The sequence below is a fragment of the Macaca thibetana genome, chromosome 13, assembly GCF_024542745.1.
Source record: "Macaca thibetana thibetana isolate TM-01 chromosome 13, ASM2454274v1, whole genome shotgun sequence".
In the NCBI taxonomy this organism is placed as follows: domain Eukaryota; kingdom Metazoa; phylum Chordata; class Mammalia; order Primates; family Cercopithecidae; genus Macaca; species Macaca thibetana.
Genome location: NC_065590.1, coordinates 9,821,592 through 9,839,684, shown reverse-complemented (window position 1 = coordinate 9,839,684; position 18,093 = coordinate 9,821,592). Strand labels below are relative to the sequence as shown.

The 18,093-nt window shown below is 46.3% G+C and overlaps 1 protein-coding gene across 5 annotated transcripts in view; it reads right to left on the bottom strand.

Annotated features, from left to right (window-relative positions):
* Positions 1–2,246: 2,246 nt before the first annotated feature.
* ECRG4 (ECRG4 augurin precursor) overlaps positions 2,247–18,093 on the bottom strand; it is a 903,650-nt gene continuing 887,803 nt past the window's right edge. For 2 of the 5 annotated variants that reach the window (XM_050754237.1, XM_050754238.1), the window contains exons 2-5: positions 13,740–13,862; positions 7,750–7,797; positions 5,652–5,809; positions 2,247–2,642 (exon numbers count right to left, since the gene is read on the bottom strand). In XM_050754237.1, coding sequence (XP_050610194.1) covers positions 2,481–2,642; positions 5,652–5,809; positions 7,750–7,797; positions 13,740–13,818 — 447 coding nt within the window. In that variant the 5' untranslated portion in view covers positions 13,819–13,862 and the 3' untranslated portion in view covers positions 2,247–2,480. Of the gene's footprint in view, positions 2,643–5,651; positions 5,810–7,749; positions 7,798–13,739; positions 14,037–18,093 lie in introns of those variants that run through there. The other 3 variants (XM_050754236.1, XM_050754234.1, XM_050754239.1) reach the window with 3 other exon arrangements.

Here is an 18,093-nt window from a genome sequence, read left to right as displayed (position 1 = left end):
AGTTCATTTTATGAGGCCAATATAACTTTGATACCCAAACTGCAAGAACACAAGCAGAAAGAGAACTACAGGCCAATTCAATCTCACTTTATGAACATGCATGTAAAAATTCCGAACAGATATTACCAAACCAGATCCAGCAATGAATAATAAAAGTGATACATCATGATCAAGTTGGGTTTATTCCAGCAAGTTGACTACTATTAGAATTGTTATTAATAAAATTCACTGTAGTAACAGATTTAAAAGTAACTTAATAAAGAAAAAAAATAGAATTAAACATCTATATAATGTATGACATTAAAAAGGCCTTAGCATATTTTTAGAAGGACATTTTTTTTTAACTTGAAAAAGGACATCTACAAAAAAAAAAAAAATCTAGCAAGTATAGTTAAGGAGGAACATAGAAAGCAGTCCCTTTAAGATAAGGAATGAAGCAAAGATGTCCTCCATCACCCCCTTTACTCCTCTTTAAGATTGCGTTGGGATTTGAGCCAGCTCGGCACCTCAGTATAGTCAAAGAAAAGAAACAAAATGTTAAGGGTGGGAATGTAAAATGCTCCACTGCTTTAGAAAACAGCATAGAGGGTTCCTCAATTTTTTTTTCTTTTTCTTTTTTTCTTTTTTTTTTTTGAGACGGAGTCTCGCTCTGTTGCCCAGGCTGGAGTGCAGTGGTGCAATCTCGGCTCACTGCAACCTCTGCCTCCTGGGTTCAAGCGATTCTCCTGCCTCAGCCTCCCTAGTAGCTGGGATTACAGGCGCCCGCCACCATGCCCAGCTAATTTTTGTATTTTAGTCCACTTCAGCCTCCCAAATTGCTGGGATTACAGGCGTGAGCTACTGTGCCTGGCCTGGTTCCTCAAAAAAGTAAACAGAATGAATATGTGATCCAGCAATTCCAAAGATAATTGAAAGCAGGGACACAAAAAGATACTTGCACACTCACGTTCATAGCAGCATTATTCACAACAGCCAAGAGACAGAAGCAGTCCAAGTATCTATTGATGGTTGAATGGATAAGCGAAAGTGGTCTATCCATACAATGGAATATTATTCTTCCTTAAAAAGGAAGGAAATTCTGACACATGCTGCAACATGGATGAAACTTGAGGTCATTACGCTAAGTGAAATAAGTCAGACACAAAAAGACAAATACGTATTACACTACTTATATGAAGTACCTAGAGTGGACATTCAGAGACAGAAAGTAGAATGGGGGTTGCCAGGGTGTTGGGGGTAGGAATGGGGAGTTAGTGTTTAAAGGATACAGTATCAGTTTGGAAAAATGAAAAAGTTCCAGAGATGAATGGATGGTGGTGATGGTTGCACAACGATGTGAATATACTTAACCACTGAATTGTACACCCGAAAATGCTTAAAAGGGTAACTTTTATGTGTATTTTACTACAGTTTTAATTTGTATGGCTCCCCAAGGAAGAAAAGAATGGGCTTTGTTTATGATTGTCCGTAAACACCACTGCTCTGAATCCAGTGCCTCCTACTGGGCCCAGGGTTATTTTCAGAGGCTATCTGCAAAATTGCATGTAATTTTTCTGAGGAAAAGAGTAAAAAGCTTTCATCAGACTGTCAGAGGAGTCTGTGCCACACAAAAGTCTAAGACTCATTCTGAGTTGCCCACCTCATGCTGTCAATCTCCTCCCCCACCTCACCGCCTGCAGTTCTGCATAGTCTGGAACCAGACCCCATCCTATCAGCAAAGGCTCCGATTCCACACTCACTTCCCCGTCTTCTTATCCTCCCTCTCCTCACGCAGATACTACCTTTTCTTTCATTCACTCAGGTTGTTTACAATGCAAAGAATATTCTTAAATATGTCTTAAATTCATGGAACAAAGTTTTATTTTTTAGATAACTGTGGCTCTGAAATCAACCAATTTTCAGGTTTTTTTCTATTGCCCTTCATTTCCTGGATGGTAATATTAAACAGGTCCAGCTCTAGCTCCGAACCAGAAAGGTTCTCTGTCAAATGGTTGGAATCCTCCACGTTCTGTAACCACAGATCATTTTTAACTAGCTTTTCTTGCTAATTGTATGTCTTGCATTTCATGTAAACTGTGTTTTAACAAACTGAAGACCTTTTGCTCAGTCCCGTGGTCTGCCTGGGTGGCGGTAAGGAATCTCAGGGTGATAACGGAGAGGTGCCTCTCAGATGCACCTTCAAAATATCAAGGGAACGAGAAATGTCACCAGCTTAATTTGCACCCAAATGACTTCTGAGACTTTTCTTTTTAACAAAATGCTTTATTTCTATTTTTAAATGAGATGCATTGTTAGGCATTCCCATGAAATATCAAAAGGCATTTACATGTGTTGTTTTAACTCTTCTTTTTTGATCACACAAAGTAGGTAGAAAAGATCTGCTGAAATAGAACAAATCAGAAACCAAGTAGTGTAAGGCATTAGGAGATACATGAAGAGAACCGCTATTTGCTTCTTGTACAGCGTGTGGCAACTCATGGTTAGTAGTCGTCGTAGTTGACGCTGGCTCCGTGCCTAAAGCTGTAGGGGCTCCGGGCACCAATTGCAGAGTCTTCATCATAGTGACGTTGGTAGTAATCGCCATAGTACTCATGTCCATTTCGATCTCTGTTAAGCCAGTAGGTGATGTCATCTTCAAATTTCTGGAGGAAAAGAGAGAGAATGATAGAGAACGGATTTAAGGGCACACAGTCCCCTAAGACCTAGTCTTACCTATGGGCTTTCTCCATGGTGGTTTTTCTTCAGTGATTAACAACCCTTAGTAACTCCCTGTTATCGTATTCTTGTGCTCAGAGGCCAATACAGTCAGGAGTATTCATTCTGATAAAAGCTATCTTTTCCCAAAGGAGTGCAGGCCCATACCTTTGCAAACTTTTGTAAAATATATGTTAAATATACTCCAGACTTAAATGTTTTTCTGTCTCTGTAAATCAAATGGACAGTTGCCCAGATGCAGTAACAACTTGGACTGACCCTTAGGCCACATCTTATTGCGGCAAACACTGTCTTACCTTCCTACCCCATTCCTGTGCCTGGCCCTTTATATTGCATGTAGTAGATGCTTAATGAATGTTGCCTGAGTTAGATCAACCACTGCACTGGCCTATTATAGTGCTAGGGCAGAGAACTGGGGGTACATTTGATGGTGACTCTTATACCTGTGTTGTTGGTTAGAGTGTACACAGATGCACTTATTTATTCTGCAAACGCTTTGAGATGGGCACTGTGTGTCATGGCCTGTGCTGGACACTGGAAGGCTGCCAGAAACAGTCTCTGCCTTCAAGAAGCCTACTGTTCCTGAGTGACAGATACGAGAAGAGACAGTTACAGATAATAAAAGGGATAGAGAAGCTAAAGCTGAGTAAGAAGTGTAGAATGATGCTCAGGTTTTTGGTTTGATGATGCTCAGGGCAACTGATCTTGGCTATTAATACATTTTTTTTTAAGAGGAAGATACTAATTTTTCTTTGGTGGTGGTGAAGGTGCAAGATTAATTTAGACTAGGACTCGTGTGTTGATGCTCAGGATGTGGCAAGAGATTTAGTGTGAGAGCAAAAAGGCAGGGAGATGACAGATGGGCGGGTGAACGGGTCATGCTATTGGGGTACAGGGCCAGTTTTTCTCCAAGCATGGCCCATGCACCCCTGCATCCAAATCACAAATGCAGGTTCTCAGGCACCAGCTACTCCATGCCTCCTGCATGGAACTTTCTGATGTTTGGGTCTCAGCAACTTGTTTTTATTTTAACAAGACTGCCAATGAACATTCATTAATATTTGAGAACTTTGTGAGGCTGGAATCCCCAATCTAGCCCATGACTGTGGTCTCTGGGTCTCAGTGGTCATCCACTCTCGGTGGGTAGTGGGCCAGCTAGTGTTAGGCTAAAGAGCATGATTCCAGTTTCTCACTGCCATTCTCTATACCTGGGGTCTGAACCATCTGAGCCCACCTCAGCCTCTGCCTTGGGAAGGAGGACACCGACTTCTTTGGCTCCATCTCTAATTTTGCTTCTCCCATAATACAACATTCTTGGCCACGGTGAAACAATCTTGCTTCTTGGATTTTCTCATTTTATTTTATTTATGTATTTATTTTTTTTAAGAGGGAGTTTCACTCTTTCACCTAGGCTGGAGTGAAGTGGCGCGATCTCAGTTCACTGCAACCTCTGCCCACCGCCATGTGTGAATGTGAAATAAGTTCATACCTCCCTGTGTGAGACGTAGAGGGAGGACTCATGGCCTGTGCAGCCCCACCCGGGAGCAGATGGGCTTTTCATGGGCAGGACCTCCAACTGGGCAGTTGGAAGTGTTTTTCACAATGCGCACGTGATTCATTTAGACGGTGTATACACAATACTGCAGTAGGTGAAGAAAAAACTAAACCCCTTAGATCATTTTTAATGGCTACATAAAATGAAATCATGTGGCTATACCATAATGTCCTTCACATTTCCAACCATTGGACATATTACTTGTTTCCCAAGTGTCTTTTTGCCTTTTTTTCTTTTTCTGTGCAAATAGCTAAACACGTATAGCCAAACTGAGCCGAGCATGATTCTAAGTACTTAGAGGTATGAACTTACTTCACATTCACAACAACCCAAAAGGCAGGTGCTGTTATTTACATCTCTGTGCAGTTTGCCCTTTACTTAGACCACATTCTTCCCAGTGAGGTTCCTGGGGCAAGGGTGGAATCGCGTTTAAGTATCTCTGAGTATTGTCAAATCGCGCATTCCTGTGAGTCACATGTAAGAGCAACAGTTTTCTGGAATCTTCAGCAGCATCTGGTGTTCTCATTGAAAACTAAAATTACATGTTTACTTGTTTGATAGACAAAAATGCTATCTCCTCTTTCAATAATTTGCATTTCTTTGATGACCATCATTAAAATGAGCATTGGGAGTTTAACATGAAGGTACGGGCGCGGTGGCTCACGCCTGTAATCCCAGCACTTTGGGAGACCGAGATGGGTGGATCACCTGAGGTCAGTCACCGTGGACGGACATCCATGTGGCCACATCTATGACTTCCATGGGCTGCCGTCTCACCGGCACGTGCACCCCAGCTGGGAGCCTAAGATTATAAACCTTTTGTCTTTCATTCAATGAATGTGTCCACCAGTGCCATCTAGGCGCATGAACTGTAAAACATCTTTTCCTATAAGTGCATTGACAAATTTTCCCCAAAACCTCTACAAAGACCCATCCTTTCTTTACAGGTCCTTTTTCATCTCTTGTCATTATCATCATAGATCCTGGCATCCCCGTTGTTTCTGACAGTCTTCAAGGTAAAAGTGAAAAGATTTTGGGGGATTGTGAGTTATTTTAAGGATACCCTGGCAAAACTGTTCAGCCAAGTTAAAAGGGTTGCCCAGAAAGTCAGATTCTCGATGAATCTAGGTCCCCGCTGTTTTGGTTCATGACTGCCCTGGGTTCTGCCTCCTGAATGTGCCCTGGTGGAAACTTCCAGCCATTGACCTTACACCATAGGTAACGTGATCCAGTGCCCGATAACTCTTGGCATATGATGGGGCCCTTACTTTAGGAACGAACAGCAAAGCTGAATTTTCTGCTTCCTATTTCCCCGAGCCACGCCTCCTCCCTGCCACCCTGCCCTGTGGAAGCCAGGCCTGCAGCCAGAGGCAACACCCACCGCTTCGTCAAAGCCCATGTAGAGAAACTGCTGGTACCACTGCTGCACCTCGGGCCGGGTCCGGTCCCACAGCTGCCGCTTCTGGCGCTTCAGGCTGCCGAGGAATTCTTTGGCTTTGTTCTCATCAACGGCCACTTTCGTCTTAGTTGGAACAGGTGCTGAAATCATCAATTCCCCATCCCCAAAGCACAAAGAATGATTTCTTTCCTCACTGGCGGTGAATCCCTGTTATACATTCCATCCCCACCACCATGCATAGGAAGATTTTAACTCTCAACTTCATTCTTACTTGCATGTGGCAATGTGACACAGCCTCACAGCATCCATCACCATGCTTCCTGTTGGTAAGTTCTATTTGGTACAGCCATATAAAGAGGCATGGACTAAACTTCAACCTCTGTGTCCTCAGGGTAGAAATGAAATTCAGCTCATCGTTCAAGAAACAGACTGGATGTCTAGTGCCACACAGGTATACGGGCATGTCCATTGCATTTGCAAACACAAGAGGGTTGTGCTTGGCTCAGGAGATTATGTAAGAGAAAGGAACTGGAATGACGAGCCCCGAGTGAGCAGGGACCAGACCCTGCCCAACAGGAGAGCTGATTCTCACACCAGGCTGCCGAGACACAGAATTCCCTTAAGCCAATGCGTCTCTGCGCCTCACAGTCTGACCAGTGATGCAGGATACTGACCCGCACCCTCACACTGTTGCTGCTCCTAACATCTTTCCATCACAGTCTCAATTGCTGAAACGGAACCACTTCTGCAGGTTGTGCTCGAGGAAGCCACTGTGCCATTAGGCATTCTGCCCCTGCTGTCACGTTCTCAGCCCCTGTCCCCTTATCTATAAAAGTGGATGGACAGTCCCTCTCAAAGACGTTAGGAAAAATGCACAGGATCATGCAAATGCAGGGTTGATGCGTTTGTTGGTCATATGGATAAATATCAGCAGGGATTTTTGTTTGTTTGCAGTCCCTTCAGGGACTGTTACACTGTTTTGTATACAGTAGGTGCTCAATGTGTGTTTCTTGGTTTGAACCGAGACAAGGCTGCGGGATGCACACCTAGGAGTTGTGACTGCCTCAGCAACTTGCTCACCTATAACAAGCTGGTTCTGTGAGGGCGTTGTTCATCCCTGAACATCGGTGAGGTGAGGCTCTCACCACCACACAGCACAGGGAGGGGACACTCTGAGCTGCCTCAGAGACTGGGGGTGGGCCAGGGCTTCATGGGTGGCTGGAAACCCAGGGAAAGATGCTGGGAACGCCCCCGAGGAACTCCTTGCCTGCAAGAGTGGCCGCCTGTTCTCCAGCCACCTGTGGGAGGGTCCCTGAGCAGCGACTAGGGGGTGTGGGAAGAACGACTGAGGACCCCACTTCAAGGAGGAAGTTCAGCCTGCTAGAATCCCCCGTAAACTAGGAGGGTAAGAATATGTGACTAAATGGTCACATCAGAAGTGTGGTGACACTTTTTCACTTCTAAGGGATTCTTAATTTTGCAGATAGAGATGAAAGTTGGGAGAGGGAAAATGACATTCACAAGACCCCACAATTGATCCACCTGATGTGATTACAGCAGGTCCAGAACCTGTGTGTTGTGACCCCCAGACTGTTCAATTTCTATGACATTTTGCCACCGTCACATTTATCTTAGATGCATTTTTCAAAACAGAGGCTAATAACAAGAAACGCTTTCTTGTTTGAAACCCTTCCCCATGAGCTCATGGGAGACATGGACTACTGCAACAGTGCTGTTCCACGCCTGCCCCACCAGCTGAGGATTATGTGCTCCAAAGATAATCTCTGAAGTGCTTCATGGTCCTAAAATAAATAGCATGCAATTAACTGTACCACTGTTTCTTTTAGAGTCCACACTGACAGGTTTCAGAAAAATAACCTTCAGACATTTACTGGCAATATTTATCTAATAAAATACCATAGCACATACCCACAGAATAAGCCCTTCATATATGCTAACCTTTTAAGGAGTAAACACTTTTGATTTTCCAAATACAAGACTCCAGTGAGCACATTCCATATTGCCACTTCATTTCCATCCAGTTAAGAATGCATCCCTTATCCATTTGGGGTATATTTACCTTCTCGTTTTTGAAGCATCAGCTTGAGTTTATTTCCACTTATGCCACCTAAAGGAATGAAAATTGAAATCCATATCAAAGTGACACTGCTCCCTTCAATTTATCAAAGGCAGAAATCAGAGTGGGAAAAAAGAACTGCGGGCCCCTGGCTTGATTTGACAAGTTGGTAACATCACAGTATTTAATGCTTGTTGTATTCCCTGTCCTGCAGGACAAACAATTCAGGCTGCCCATGGCTAATACTGGTGATAATGACCACAGCAGACCAAGGGCATTACGATTTGTGCTAGTCAGAGTGACGCGGTTCTTTTAGCCCTGTGTCTTACTATGAGGGGCAGCCATCTGTCATGCTTATCTTCCTGCAGACTTTAGCTTCATGGTGTAATACGTTGAATAGTGTCCTCCTGAAACTCCGATCCACCAGAAACCCCTGAATGTGAGCTTATTTGGAAATGGGGTCTTTTCAGATATAATCCGTTAAGGATCTCAAGATTTTTCATTTAAAACATTTTTTCTCTTTTCTTTTTTTTTTTTTTTTTTTTCCCAGCCTGACCCATCACTGAGAGGGTCTCAAGATGTTATCGTATGGGATTTAGAGGGATAGAGATCCAGTGACTGGTGTTTTTATAAGAAGAAGACAGAATCCAGAGAGGTCGCCCGTGTGAAGACAGAGGCAGGCAGAAATGGGAGTCAGGCTCCCACATGCTGGGGAACCTGCCTTCGCTCTCTAAAAGTGCAGCCGGGTTTCGTATCTTGCCCAGATCATCCTAAAATCAGGCATGATTTGTACCACTTGCTGATACTTGTATTCACTTTTAAAAGTGTTTCTGATCAGCTCAATAATTTTTAATAGAAAATATCTTGTCTGGCCTGATAGAACACACGCTTCCACCCAGCGCACTGGCTTGCGGACCTATAGAAGCCTCTGACCCTTAACTGTTGCATGCAGACATGCTGACATCGTAAGTAGTGAGTAGCGCATCTTCGGGTGTAAGGAACTGGAGTCAGGCCCCAGGATGGAGGTAATGGTGACCACTTTCTCAGCAGGGTTCTTAGCCTCTCCTTCCATGGACAGGCTCCAGGGGGTCTGGAAAGGCATGTAAAATTGTGTTTGCATCTGCAAAGGCAAATTTTCTGGGAATAGGAACCATAGCTTTTGCCAGACTCTCAAAAATGTCTGTGACTCAAATAAAATTAAGAAGCTCTGCTTTGTTTGTGAATCAATAAATAAATTGATCAAGAAAGCTGGGGGAAAAAATAAATGTTTTAAAAGAGAACCTCTGCATAAAGAATTTACTATGGAGTTGGGGAGCAAAATATATCCATAGTCAAGAGTTACAAGCTGGCTGCCCTACCTGAGGATGCATTTTATTAGCATACCCAGTGTTTACAAATTTTGAATTCGAATGCCTCTCAGCCCAAATCACTTAGCACACCCATGGTCCTTCAGCAGCCACCTAACCTACTAACCTCCTGCAGCATTTGAATTAAAGTGCTACCTAGCTGCCTTCAGAGTCATTGGGCCATCCAGGGATCCTGCTGGCCTGCCCTCTGGGATGGGACAGAGAACCCGCTAGAACTTATTAAGTCTATTTCCTGCTAAGTGCCTCCGTCGTAATTCACGGGTAGGGTGGCCACACTTTCTGGCTGTCCAGGGACAGCCCTGGTATATACCTCTTGTCCTTGTAAATTAATGATAGTGCCTCCTTTTGCTCTCAAAAGTGTTTCAGCTTGGATGATAAGTTACATGGCCACCCAATTTTTCGAGGTTTAATGGCATGGAAATGGCTTCGTGAGATCTCTAGGGACCACACTGAAGGGCCAGGGAAGAGAGGTGGTGATTGCCCTCGCACCTTCCCTATGAGAGCTGGGAGTCTGCTGGGTGACGAGCTAAGATATCAGCGTAGTGCACAGCAGCCTGTGGGAGAGCTGCAGTGGTTTTCGCTGTCTGTGCTCAGGTCGGTCTACAGTGATGTAGTTGTTTAAAAAGCCATTGCAATCTTAGGCTGTTCAATAAAGGATACTTAAAAAAAGAAAGTAGCTGTCCTGTCTCCGTTCCATCACAGCTCTGAGCAGACCTCCCCTCTACTATTTAGTTCAGTTCACATCATCTCACTTGAAGAAGGTCGCAGAAAAACTGGAGTTGTGGTCGAAGGAAAGTGTCCAGAGAGGACTAGGGCCCAAGCACATGTTATATGAGAAGAAATTAAAGGAATTTAGGTGTTTAACCTAGAGAAATAAAACTTGTGGGGCTGAGTGCGGTGGCTTGCACCTGTAACCCCAGCATTTTGGGAGACCATGGCAGGCACATCACCTGAGGTCAGGAGTTTGAGACCAGCCTGGTCAACTTGGTGAAACCCCGTCTCTACTAAAAATACCAAAAATTAGCCGAGTGTGGTGGTGCATGCCTGTAGTCCCAGCTACTCGGGAGGCTGAGGCAGGAGAATCGCTTGAATCTGGGAGACAGAAGTTGCAATGAACCAGGCATCACTTCGCTCCATCCTGGGTGACAGAGTAAGACTCCATCTCAGAGGAAAGAAAGAAAGAGAGAGAGAGAGAAAGAAAAGGAAGGAAGGAAGGGAGGGAGGGAGGGAAAGAGAGAGAAAGAGAAAGAAAAAAAGAAAAAGAAAAAGAAAGGAAGGAGGCAGGGAGGGAGGGGAGGGAGGGAGGGAGGAAGGAAGGAAGGAGGGAAGGAAGGAGGGAAGGAAGGAAGGAAGGAAACTTGTGGGAGTAGAGCAATGGCTTTGAGGGGCCACTGGGCCATAGGTTAGAGCATGAAGGTTTCTAACACCCTGACAGACAGCCACCCAAGATGGGACGAATGGCCCTGGGGGGTTTGAGATTAAGAGTTGCTGGAGGCATCTGAACATAAATAAACAAAGATGAGCACTTGACCAGGCTACTGTAGAGGGGATTTTCTAATTAGATGGGGGTGGGATACTGTTAAATGTTCTACTTCTCTTCCAAGCTTATATTCAATGAAGAAATCTATGAAAATATTTGCCAAGGGAGACAGATACGATCCTTGGCACTAATAATAGCATTCATTAATGTCTTAACATTTGTCAATCTCTAACAGCTCACAGGGTAGTGCATACAGAATTAAGTATGGCCCCTCCATCTGTTTGCCTTCTGTAAAAGTGCTTAACAATTAATGAATGAAATGTGGTCTGATGTTGAAATAGACATTGGGTTTAGGCATTTGCCATGAGGCTGCAATTTCTTGCAGCAAATGTATATCACTATTACTCCAGAAACGAGAGCCTTGCCAAACCTTAGCTATAGACTGAAAAGCACAAATAAGTCCCAAATTATGAATTATGAATGTTGCTACTGTGCTAGGTACTACACACCGAACTCCATATCAGTACATATAATTGGACAGTACACTAAAGTTGTTTGAGGAAAAGAATAAGGAACAATAGAACAGCTGTGATTTTCTTCTGTATTATGGATTTTTCACCCAATATCATCAGTTGTTCATTCTAGGCTGCAATAATAAGCACTCCTGAATTTATCCAATCCAGTTGCCTAGTATTAGCTCTCCCAGCAAATTCAGAGCTGCAAAATGCTCGTTTGAAGGTGCTTAGTATTAACAAATTGATCAAGAAAGGGCCACTGTCATTTTCTTTATTAAATGTTTGTGAGTGAGGAAGGGCGTGATGGTTCAAGCCTATAATCCTAGCACTTTGGGAAGCCGAGGCAGAAGCATCACTTGAGCCCAGGAGTTCGAGACCAACCTGGGCTACATAGTGAGACTCATCTCTACTAAAAATTAAAAGCAAAAAAAAAAAAAAAGGCAAAAAAAAAAAAAAAAAAAATGACCAGGCATGGTGTCACACACCTGTAGTCCCAGCTACTTGGGAGGCTGAGGTGGGAAGATTGCTTGAGCCTGGGAGATCAAGGCTGCAGTGAGCTATGATCACACCACTGCATTCCTGCCTGGGCAACAAAGTGAGACCCTGTCTCAAAAAAAAAAAAAAAAAAAAAGTTTGGAGGTGGTATAAAGAGTCACCTTTGGGATTACATAAAGATTTGCATTGTAGGCTGAGCATGGTGGTTCACGTTTGTAATCCCAGCACTTTGGGAGGCCAAGGTTGGCGGATCACCTGAGGTCGGGAGTTCGAGACCAGCCTGACCAACATGGAGAACCCTTGTCTCTACTAAAAATAGAAACAAAAAACCAAAAAACAACAACAACAAAAATTAGCTGGGCGTGGTGGCGCGTGCCTGTAATTCCAGCTACTCGGGAGGCTGAGGTAGGAGAATCGCTTGAACCCAGGAGGCAGAGGTTGCGGTGAGCTGAGATCATGCCATTGCACTCCAGCCTGGGCAACAAGAACAAAACTCCATCTCAAAAAAAAAAAAAAAAAAAAATTCATTATATAAAAACTTTTACATCCCATCCCAGCTCGGTAATATTTTAACTGACTTCTATCACTGAGTTACATATAAACTAAATAAAATACAAGTCCTGAAAATAAATGGCTTGTAGCCAATGCTCACTCGACTTATTCCGATGTGCTTTTTTCTTCTTATTTTTTTTTATTTTGCGACGGAGTTTCGCTCTTGTTACCCAGGCTGGAGTGCAATGGCGCGATCCTCAGCTCACCGCAATCTCCACCTCCCCGGTGCAAACGATTCTCCTGCCTCAGCCTCTCGAGTAGCTGGGATTACAGGTATGTGCCACCACGTCCGGCTAATTTTGTATTTTTAGTAGAGATGGGGTTTCCCCATGTTGTTCAGGCTGGTTTCGAACTCCCGACCTCAGGTGATCTGCCCCCCCTCAGCCTCCCAAAGTGCTGGGATTACAGGTATGAGCCACCAAGGCCGGCCCAGATGTGCTTCTTAAAATGGCAAGAACAAAGAGCGGGAGGCAGGTAAACCATACAGTTGGAAATGGCTGACTAGCTTCGCCTGTGATTCTAATGTGGAACAGTAATTCCCCCCACCTGGACAAACCCCACTACCTCTCCTGCTGTTCTAGCAACCCCGGGGCTCCTACTGAATGTCCCCTGCCTCTTCCAACCTGGAGTTTAGCTTCCATACCTGTTTTGAAAGAGCAAAATACAGAAACTGAGCAATCGAGTGAGCCTACCTTTTACATTAGGCAGTGCCCAGCTGCTTTGCAGTGGGACAGAGCCAGTCTCAGGCTCTTGGGCAAGTCAGTTCACACACCAGTAACTCTGAGGTCACAATGCCTTCCTCCCCAAGATGTAAGCTTCAAAGGCAGTCGTGTACCTGAGGCCACTTGTGAACCATAAAGGCTCCTCCTACCCACTGAAGGTGGTAACTCAGGACAAACCACAGTTTCAGATTATGGTTCCTAAAGTGGGGCCTGTGGAGCCCAGCGGTCAGATGTCGGAGTACCCATCATTTGGGTGTGCCTGTGAATGCACGTTTTACAGAGAGCGAGCGGGGAATTTTCAGAGTTTTCAACCGATTCGCTGGGAGCTCCGCGAAGCATAAAAAAGTAAGCATTACTCCTTTAAGAGCCTTTCCCCTCTCTGGGGTGTGAGGCCTGCGCCCAGCTTTGCAAATTGCAACTTGACCCAGCGGGGAAGCGCAGGTGAACTCTGTTGCCAAGCGACTGCCTGGAAGGGAATCGCCGTGATGGTGCTATTTGCCTCCTCTGGGTTACCAGCTGCGTAAAACCCCCACAACCCTTTTGCCCCTTACGTTAAGCCTCGAAACACAACTTGCCCACCCTTCGGATGCCTGGCCCTCCTTTCCCAAGGTTGCCCGGGAGATCTGAGACCCTCCCCTTGACCCAGGTACTCCCTCCACCCGCACAAGCGCACAACTTCGCACTCCTGCGAGTGCAAAACCCTGGACCCGGTCCCCTACCACCCCCTTGGCCCTGCCTAGGCTAAGGATGGGTCCCTACGCCGCCACCCCATCACTGATCGCTCTCTCCGGGCACCCTGGAAGCCCCACGCGGGGCTAACCGTTGGTGCCGCTATCAATCAGCCTGGCATTGCCCCGCTCACCTGGGCCCCAGCACAGGAGCAGGAGCAGCGCCAGCCCGGTCAGGGCCAGGACAGCGGGCCGCGCTGGGGAGGCGGCCATGGCAGCGGGGCGCGAGCAGGAGGGCGAGGGGCGCACTTCGAGCCGCTGCACGGGAGAACTGGGCGCGGGAGAGGGGTGCGAGCTCGCAGGCGCGGCCGCGGGTTATCCCTGCGTCGCTGCCGGGGCGGGACCTAGCGGGTGGGCGCCGCGCCAAACCGCTGAGGGCCAAGCGGCTGCGCCCAGCGCTCTCCCGCCCCTGCCCCAAATGGAACGCAGCGCCTGGGCTCCAAGGCCAGGGATGCTCGGCCACGGAGAACCACCAGCGGCTGGGCGCCGCGTGGCCAGCGCTGCCCGCAGCGAAAGCGGTGAGGACAAGCTGGGTTCCGGAGACCCAGGGAAGGGCAGAAGGCATCGGGAGAAGCGACGAGGCCCCCTGGCCACCCAGAGGGAGGACTTGCCGGATCCCAGCGCTGGGGTCTATCCTTGGCTCCCCCACTTTCTCCGTCCGCCCCAGCTGCGCCACTGTTCCCCTTACTCCTCGCCCCTTCCTTCCCCATCTCCCTCCCTCCCTGCTTGGGGGCCTTGCTTCTGCCTGGTTTGTAAAGTGAGCTTTGGAATTTCCTTAGTTCAGAGCTGCTCTTAAGGATGCCTTAGGCGGGGCTGTTTTTTGCGATATTTTGAAAGACTCCACAGTCTGGGTTCAGAGCTGCAATCCAGGAAATCGTCTCACCCAAACTTTTCCAATAGAAAAGCCTTTGAGAAACCAGGAACCTGGTGCCCTGCAGCTGTGAACAAAACCACTGCTTCCCGTTGCCCGCTCTGTAATCCCGGCACACTTCAGCGATGTTAAGGTGAGGCCCAAGGGAAAGGCAGAACTGCATCCCAGTAACGGGCCTGTTCAAACGTAGAGGACACGTAAAAGGCGGGGTAGTGAACAAAAACTAGAACAACTTTATCCCAACGGACTCTGAACGGGTCACCTAATTATTCTTTCCAGGCCTGGGCTACAAAAGGATGGTGATGTGAGATTACCTCTCCTGTCTTCCCAGATCCGCCCTGAACTGAGCTGATTACCTCTTTCCTTCACCAAGGTTCTCACTCCCTCCCCTTCCCCCCGCCTCCCCGCCCCGCCGAGATGGAGTTTCACTCTTGTTGCCCAGGCTGGAGTGCAGTGACCTGATCTCACTCAATACAACCTCCACCTCCTGGGTTCAAGCGATTCTCCTGCCTCAGCCTCCTGAGTAGCTGGGATTACAGGCATGCACGAGGAGACCCGCCTAATTTTGCATTTTTAGTAGAAAAGGAATTTCACCATGTTGGCCAGGCTGGTCTTGAACTCCTGACCTCAGGTGATTCACCGGCCTTGGCCTCCCAAAGTGTTGGGATTACTTACAGGTATGAGCCACCGCACCCAGTCGGTTTTTTTTTTTAATATACCTTCCAGTGGTAAGTGCTTACTGTCCCTCCACATAATTAGCTCTCCATGCAATGCAGCTGAATTTCTCCAGCAGGAAGGAGAAAGAAGTCTTCTAACATTGAGCTAGTAAAGGCAGATGGTGGCCGACCACAGAAAAAAGTGCTAAGTGGGTCTGAGAGTTAAATAGTGATACAGCCCAAGGTGTCAGAGAGAATCAGAAGGATAATGTTACACATCAAGTTATCTTGGAGAAGTGCTTCTAAACCCTTGAGGAAACTGTAGAATAGGGGATAGGAGTTTTAAAAGTAACTAGGCATGTATTTACTTTTGCCTGAGGACAAGAAATGTATCATTACAAAGAAAAATCAAAGCACATGAAAAGCCAATGTTCTGTTTGGATTGGTTTAGAACATACCTTAAACATAATGGCTATAATCTCTTATTTATCTTGTGGAGATCGTCCCCCCTTACCCCAAATTGCTACCAGTATCTGCTTCTAATATGACATTCAAATTCTCTTCACTTAAGGGGGGTCATGGTGGTTCACGCCTGTAATTCCCGAACTTTGGGAGGCTGAGGAGGGCAGATCACTTGAGGTCAGGAGTTCAAGACCAGCCTGGCCAACATGGTGAAACCCCCTCTCTACAAAAATACAAAAATTAGCGAGGCATGGTGGCACATGCCTGTAGTCCCAGCTACTTGGGAGGCTGAGGCAGGATAATCACTTGAACCCAGGAGGCGGAGGTTGCAGTGAGCTGAGATCGTGCCACTGCACTCCAGCCTGGGTGACAAAAAGAGACACTATCTCAAAAAAAAAAAAATCTTCACTTAATCGGGATATGATCAGAGAGGGTTCGGTAGCATGGAGCCTCTCACTCTGCCTTCAGAGGGGCCGCTGAACTCATGTGTTCAGCCTGGAGACACTACGTCAGTTCTTACGCTGATGTCTAAGATCCTTTTCATCTATTTGTTCAACGATATTTACTTATTATCTTAGTCCATTTGGGCCACCATAAACTGGGTAGCTTATAAACAACAGAAATGGATTTCACACAGTTCTGGAGGCTGGAAATCCAAGACTTAGGCCCCAGCAGATTTGGTGTCTGGTCAGGTCCTGCTTCCTGCTTCCTGCTTCCTGCTTCCTAGATGGCACCTTCTTGCTGTGTCCTCATATGGTAGAAGGGGTGAGGGAGCTCTCTGAGGCTCTTTTATGAGGTCACTAATCCCACTCATGGGGGATCCATCCTCTTTACCTGATCATCTCCCAAAGGCCCCACCTCCCAACACCTCACTTTAGGAATTAGGATTTAATGTATGAATTTAGGGGAGACACAAAAATTCGGTTTGTAGCACTTACAAAATGCTAACTACATTCGAGACACTATCAAAGGTCCTTTTCTTACCAGTCACTTAAATTTGTCATCCCTTTCGTGTGCAAAACCTTCCTTTCTCCCTCTGCTACGTCTGCTCTGATTTTTCATTCCAGTGTTTCTCCAACTTAGCCTGAAAATCCCAAGGGGCTTGTTAGTGCGGATTGCTGGATCACATCCCTGGAATTTGGTAGGTCTTGGGTGGGGCCCAGATGTCTCCATTTTGTTTTTATTGGCTCCTAGAGGATGCTGATATCAGTGGTCCTCAGACTGCACTTTGAATAACTCAGCTCATTCAGCTCTCCACCGAAACTCACCAGCTTCCCAAAGTCTCTCCCCGGCCTCACTCAGTTTAATAATACACATTTTCTCTCTCTTGATATACCATATACCAAATGAACCCCAGGGCCTTCGTTTCTGCCATGTGGCAGTAGCTAAGGGCACGGGCTTTGGGTTCCAGTTCTTTCTGCATTATGCACAAACTGTGTAATTAGATCACCTGTCCTCTCTAGGCCAGAGGTAATATGGGGGCAATATTATCTGTCACACTGGGGTAAGGGATCACACGCACAGAGCCTGGTACACAGTAAGCACTCAACAAATGTTAGAAATTATTTTCAGTACCAAACTCCCTCTGGCCTCTGAGCTCCCCACCCAGTGCTCTTATACCTCTCTGCTCCTCCTTCCCTTGGCCAGGAGCTCTCATTGTGGATGACCCCAATCCATTCCATATATCGTTGTCACACATTGTCAGACTGACCTTCTCAAACACAGTCCAGACACAGCATCCCCTTCCTTCACGTGCCTCAGGGGCCTCAGTGGTCCTCCCTCTGTGGCTTCCAGTTCACAGATACCTGGCCATAGCGGATAGAGGACTGTAGGAAGTGCCACCACCCTGTGAGTGTGCCATGAGCCGAATGCACACTGGGGAAAGTGGGGAACATCTAAGACGGAGCTGCCTTTGATTATGAGAGGCCTCAGAGGGACCAACCACAGCAGGGCCATGTCCAGCTTTACTCTGCTTCCGAGGAGCCAGCAGTAAGAGAGATTTGACAGCCGAGTGGGCTTCATTTTAACATTGCTAAATGTTTTAGGTGTGAAAATGGTATTGTATTTGCAATTTTAAAGCCCTGTCTGTTAGAACTATATACTGAAGTATTTATGGGTAAAATGATACAAGGGATGGGATTTCACTTAAAATCGTTCAGGAGAAAGATTGGCAAACAGAGATCATTCTTTTGCCAGGAAATCACTTACACAGTCCTTGACTCCCAATTATTATATGTTCGGGAGCTATGGTCTGAATGTTTCTGTCCTCCCAAAATTTATCTGTTGAAACTCGTGCCCCCAAGGTAATGGTATTAGAGGTGGGGTCTTTAGGAGGTGATAGGGTCATGAGGGCAGAGCCTTCATGAATGGGATTAGTACCCTTTAAAAAGGGTCCCCTAGTGAGCTCCCTCTTTCCTTCCAACATGTGAGAACACAGTGAGAAGGCGCCATCTACGAACCAGGAAGTGAGCCCCCACCAGACACCAAATCTGCTGGTGC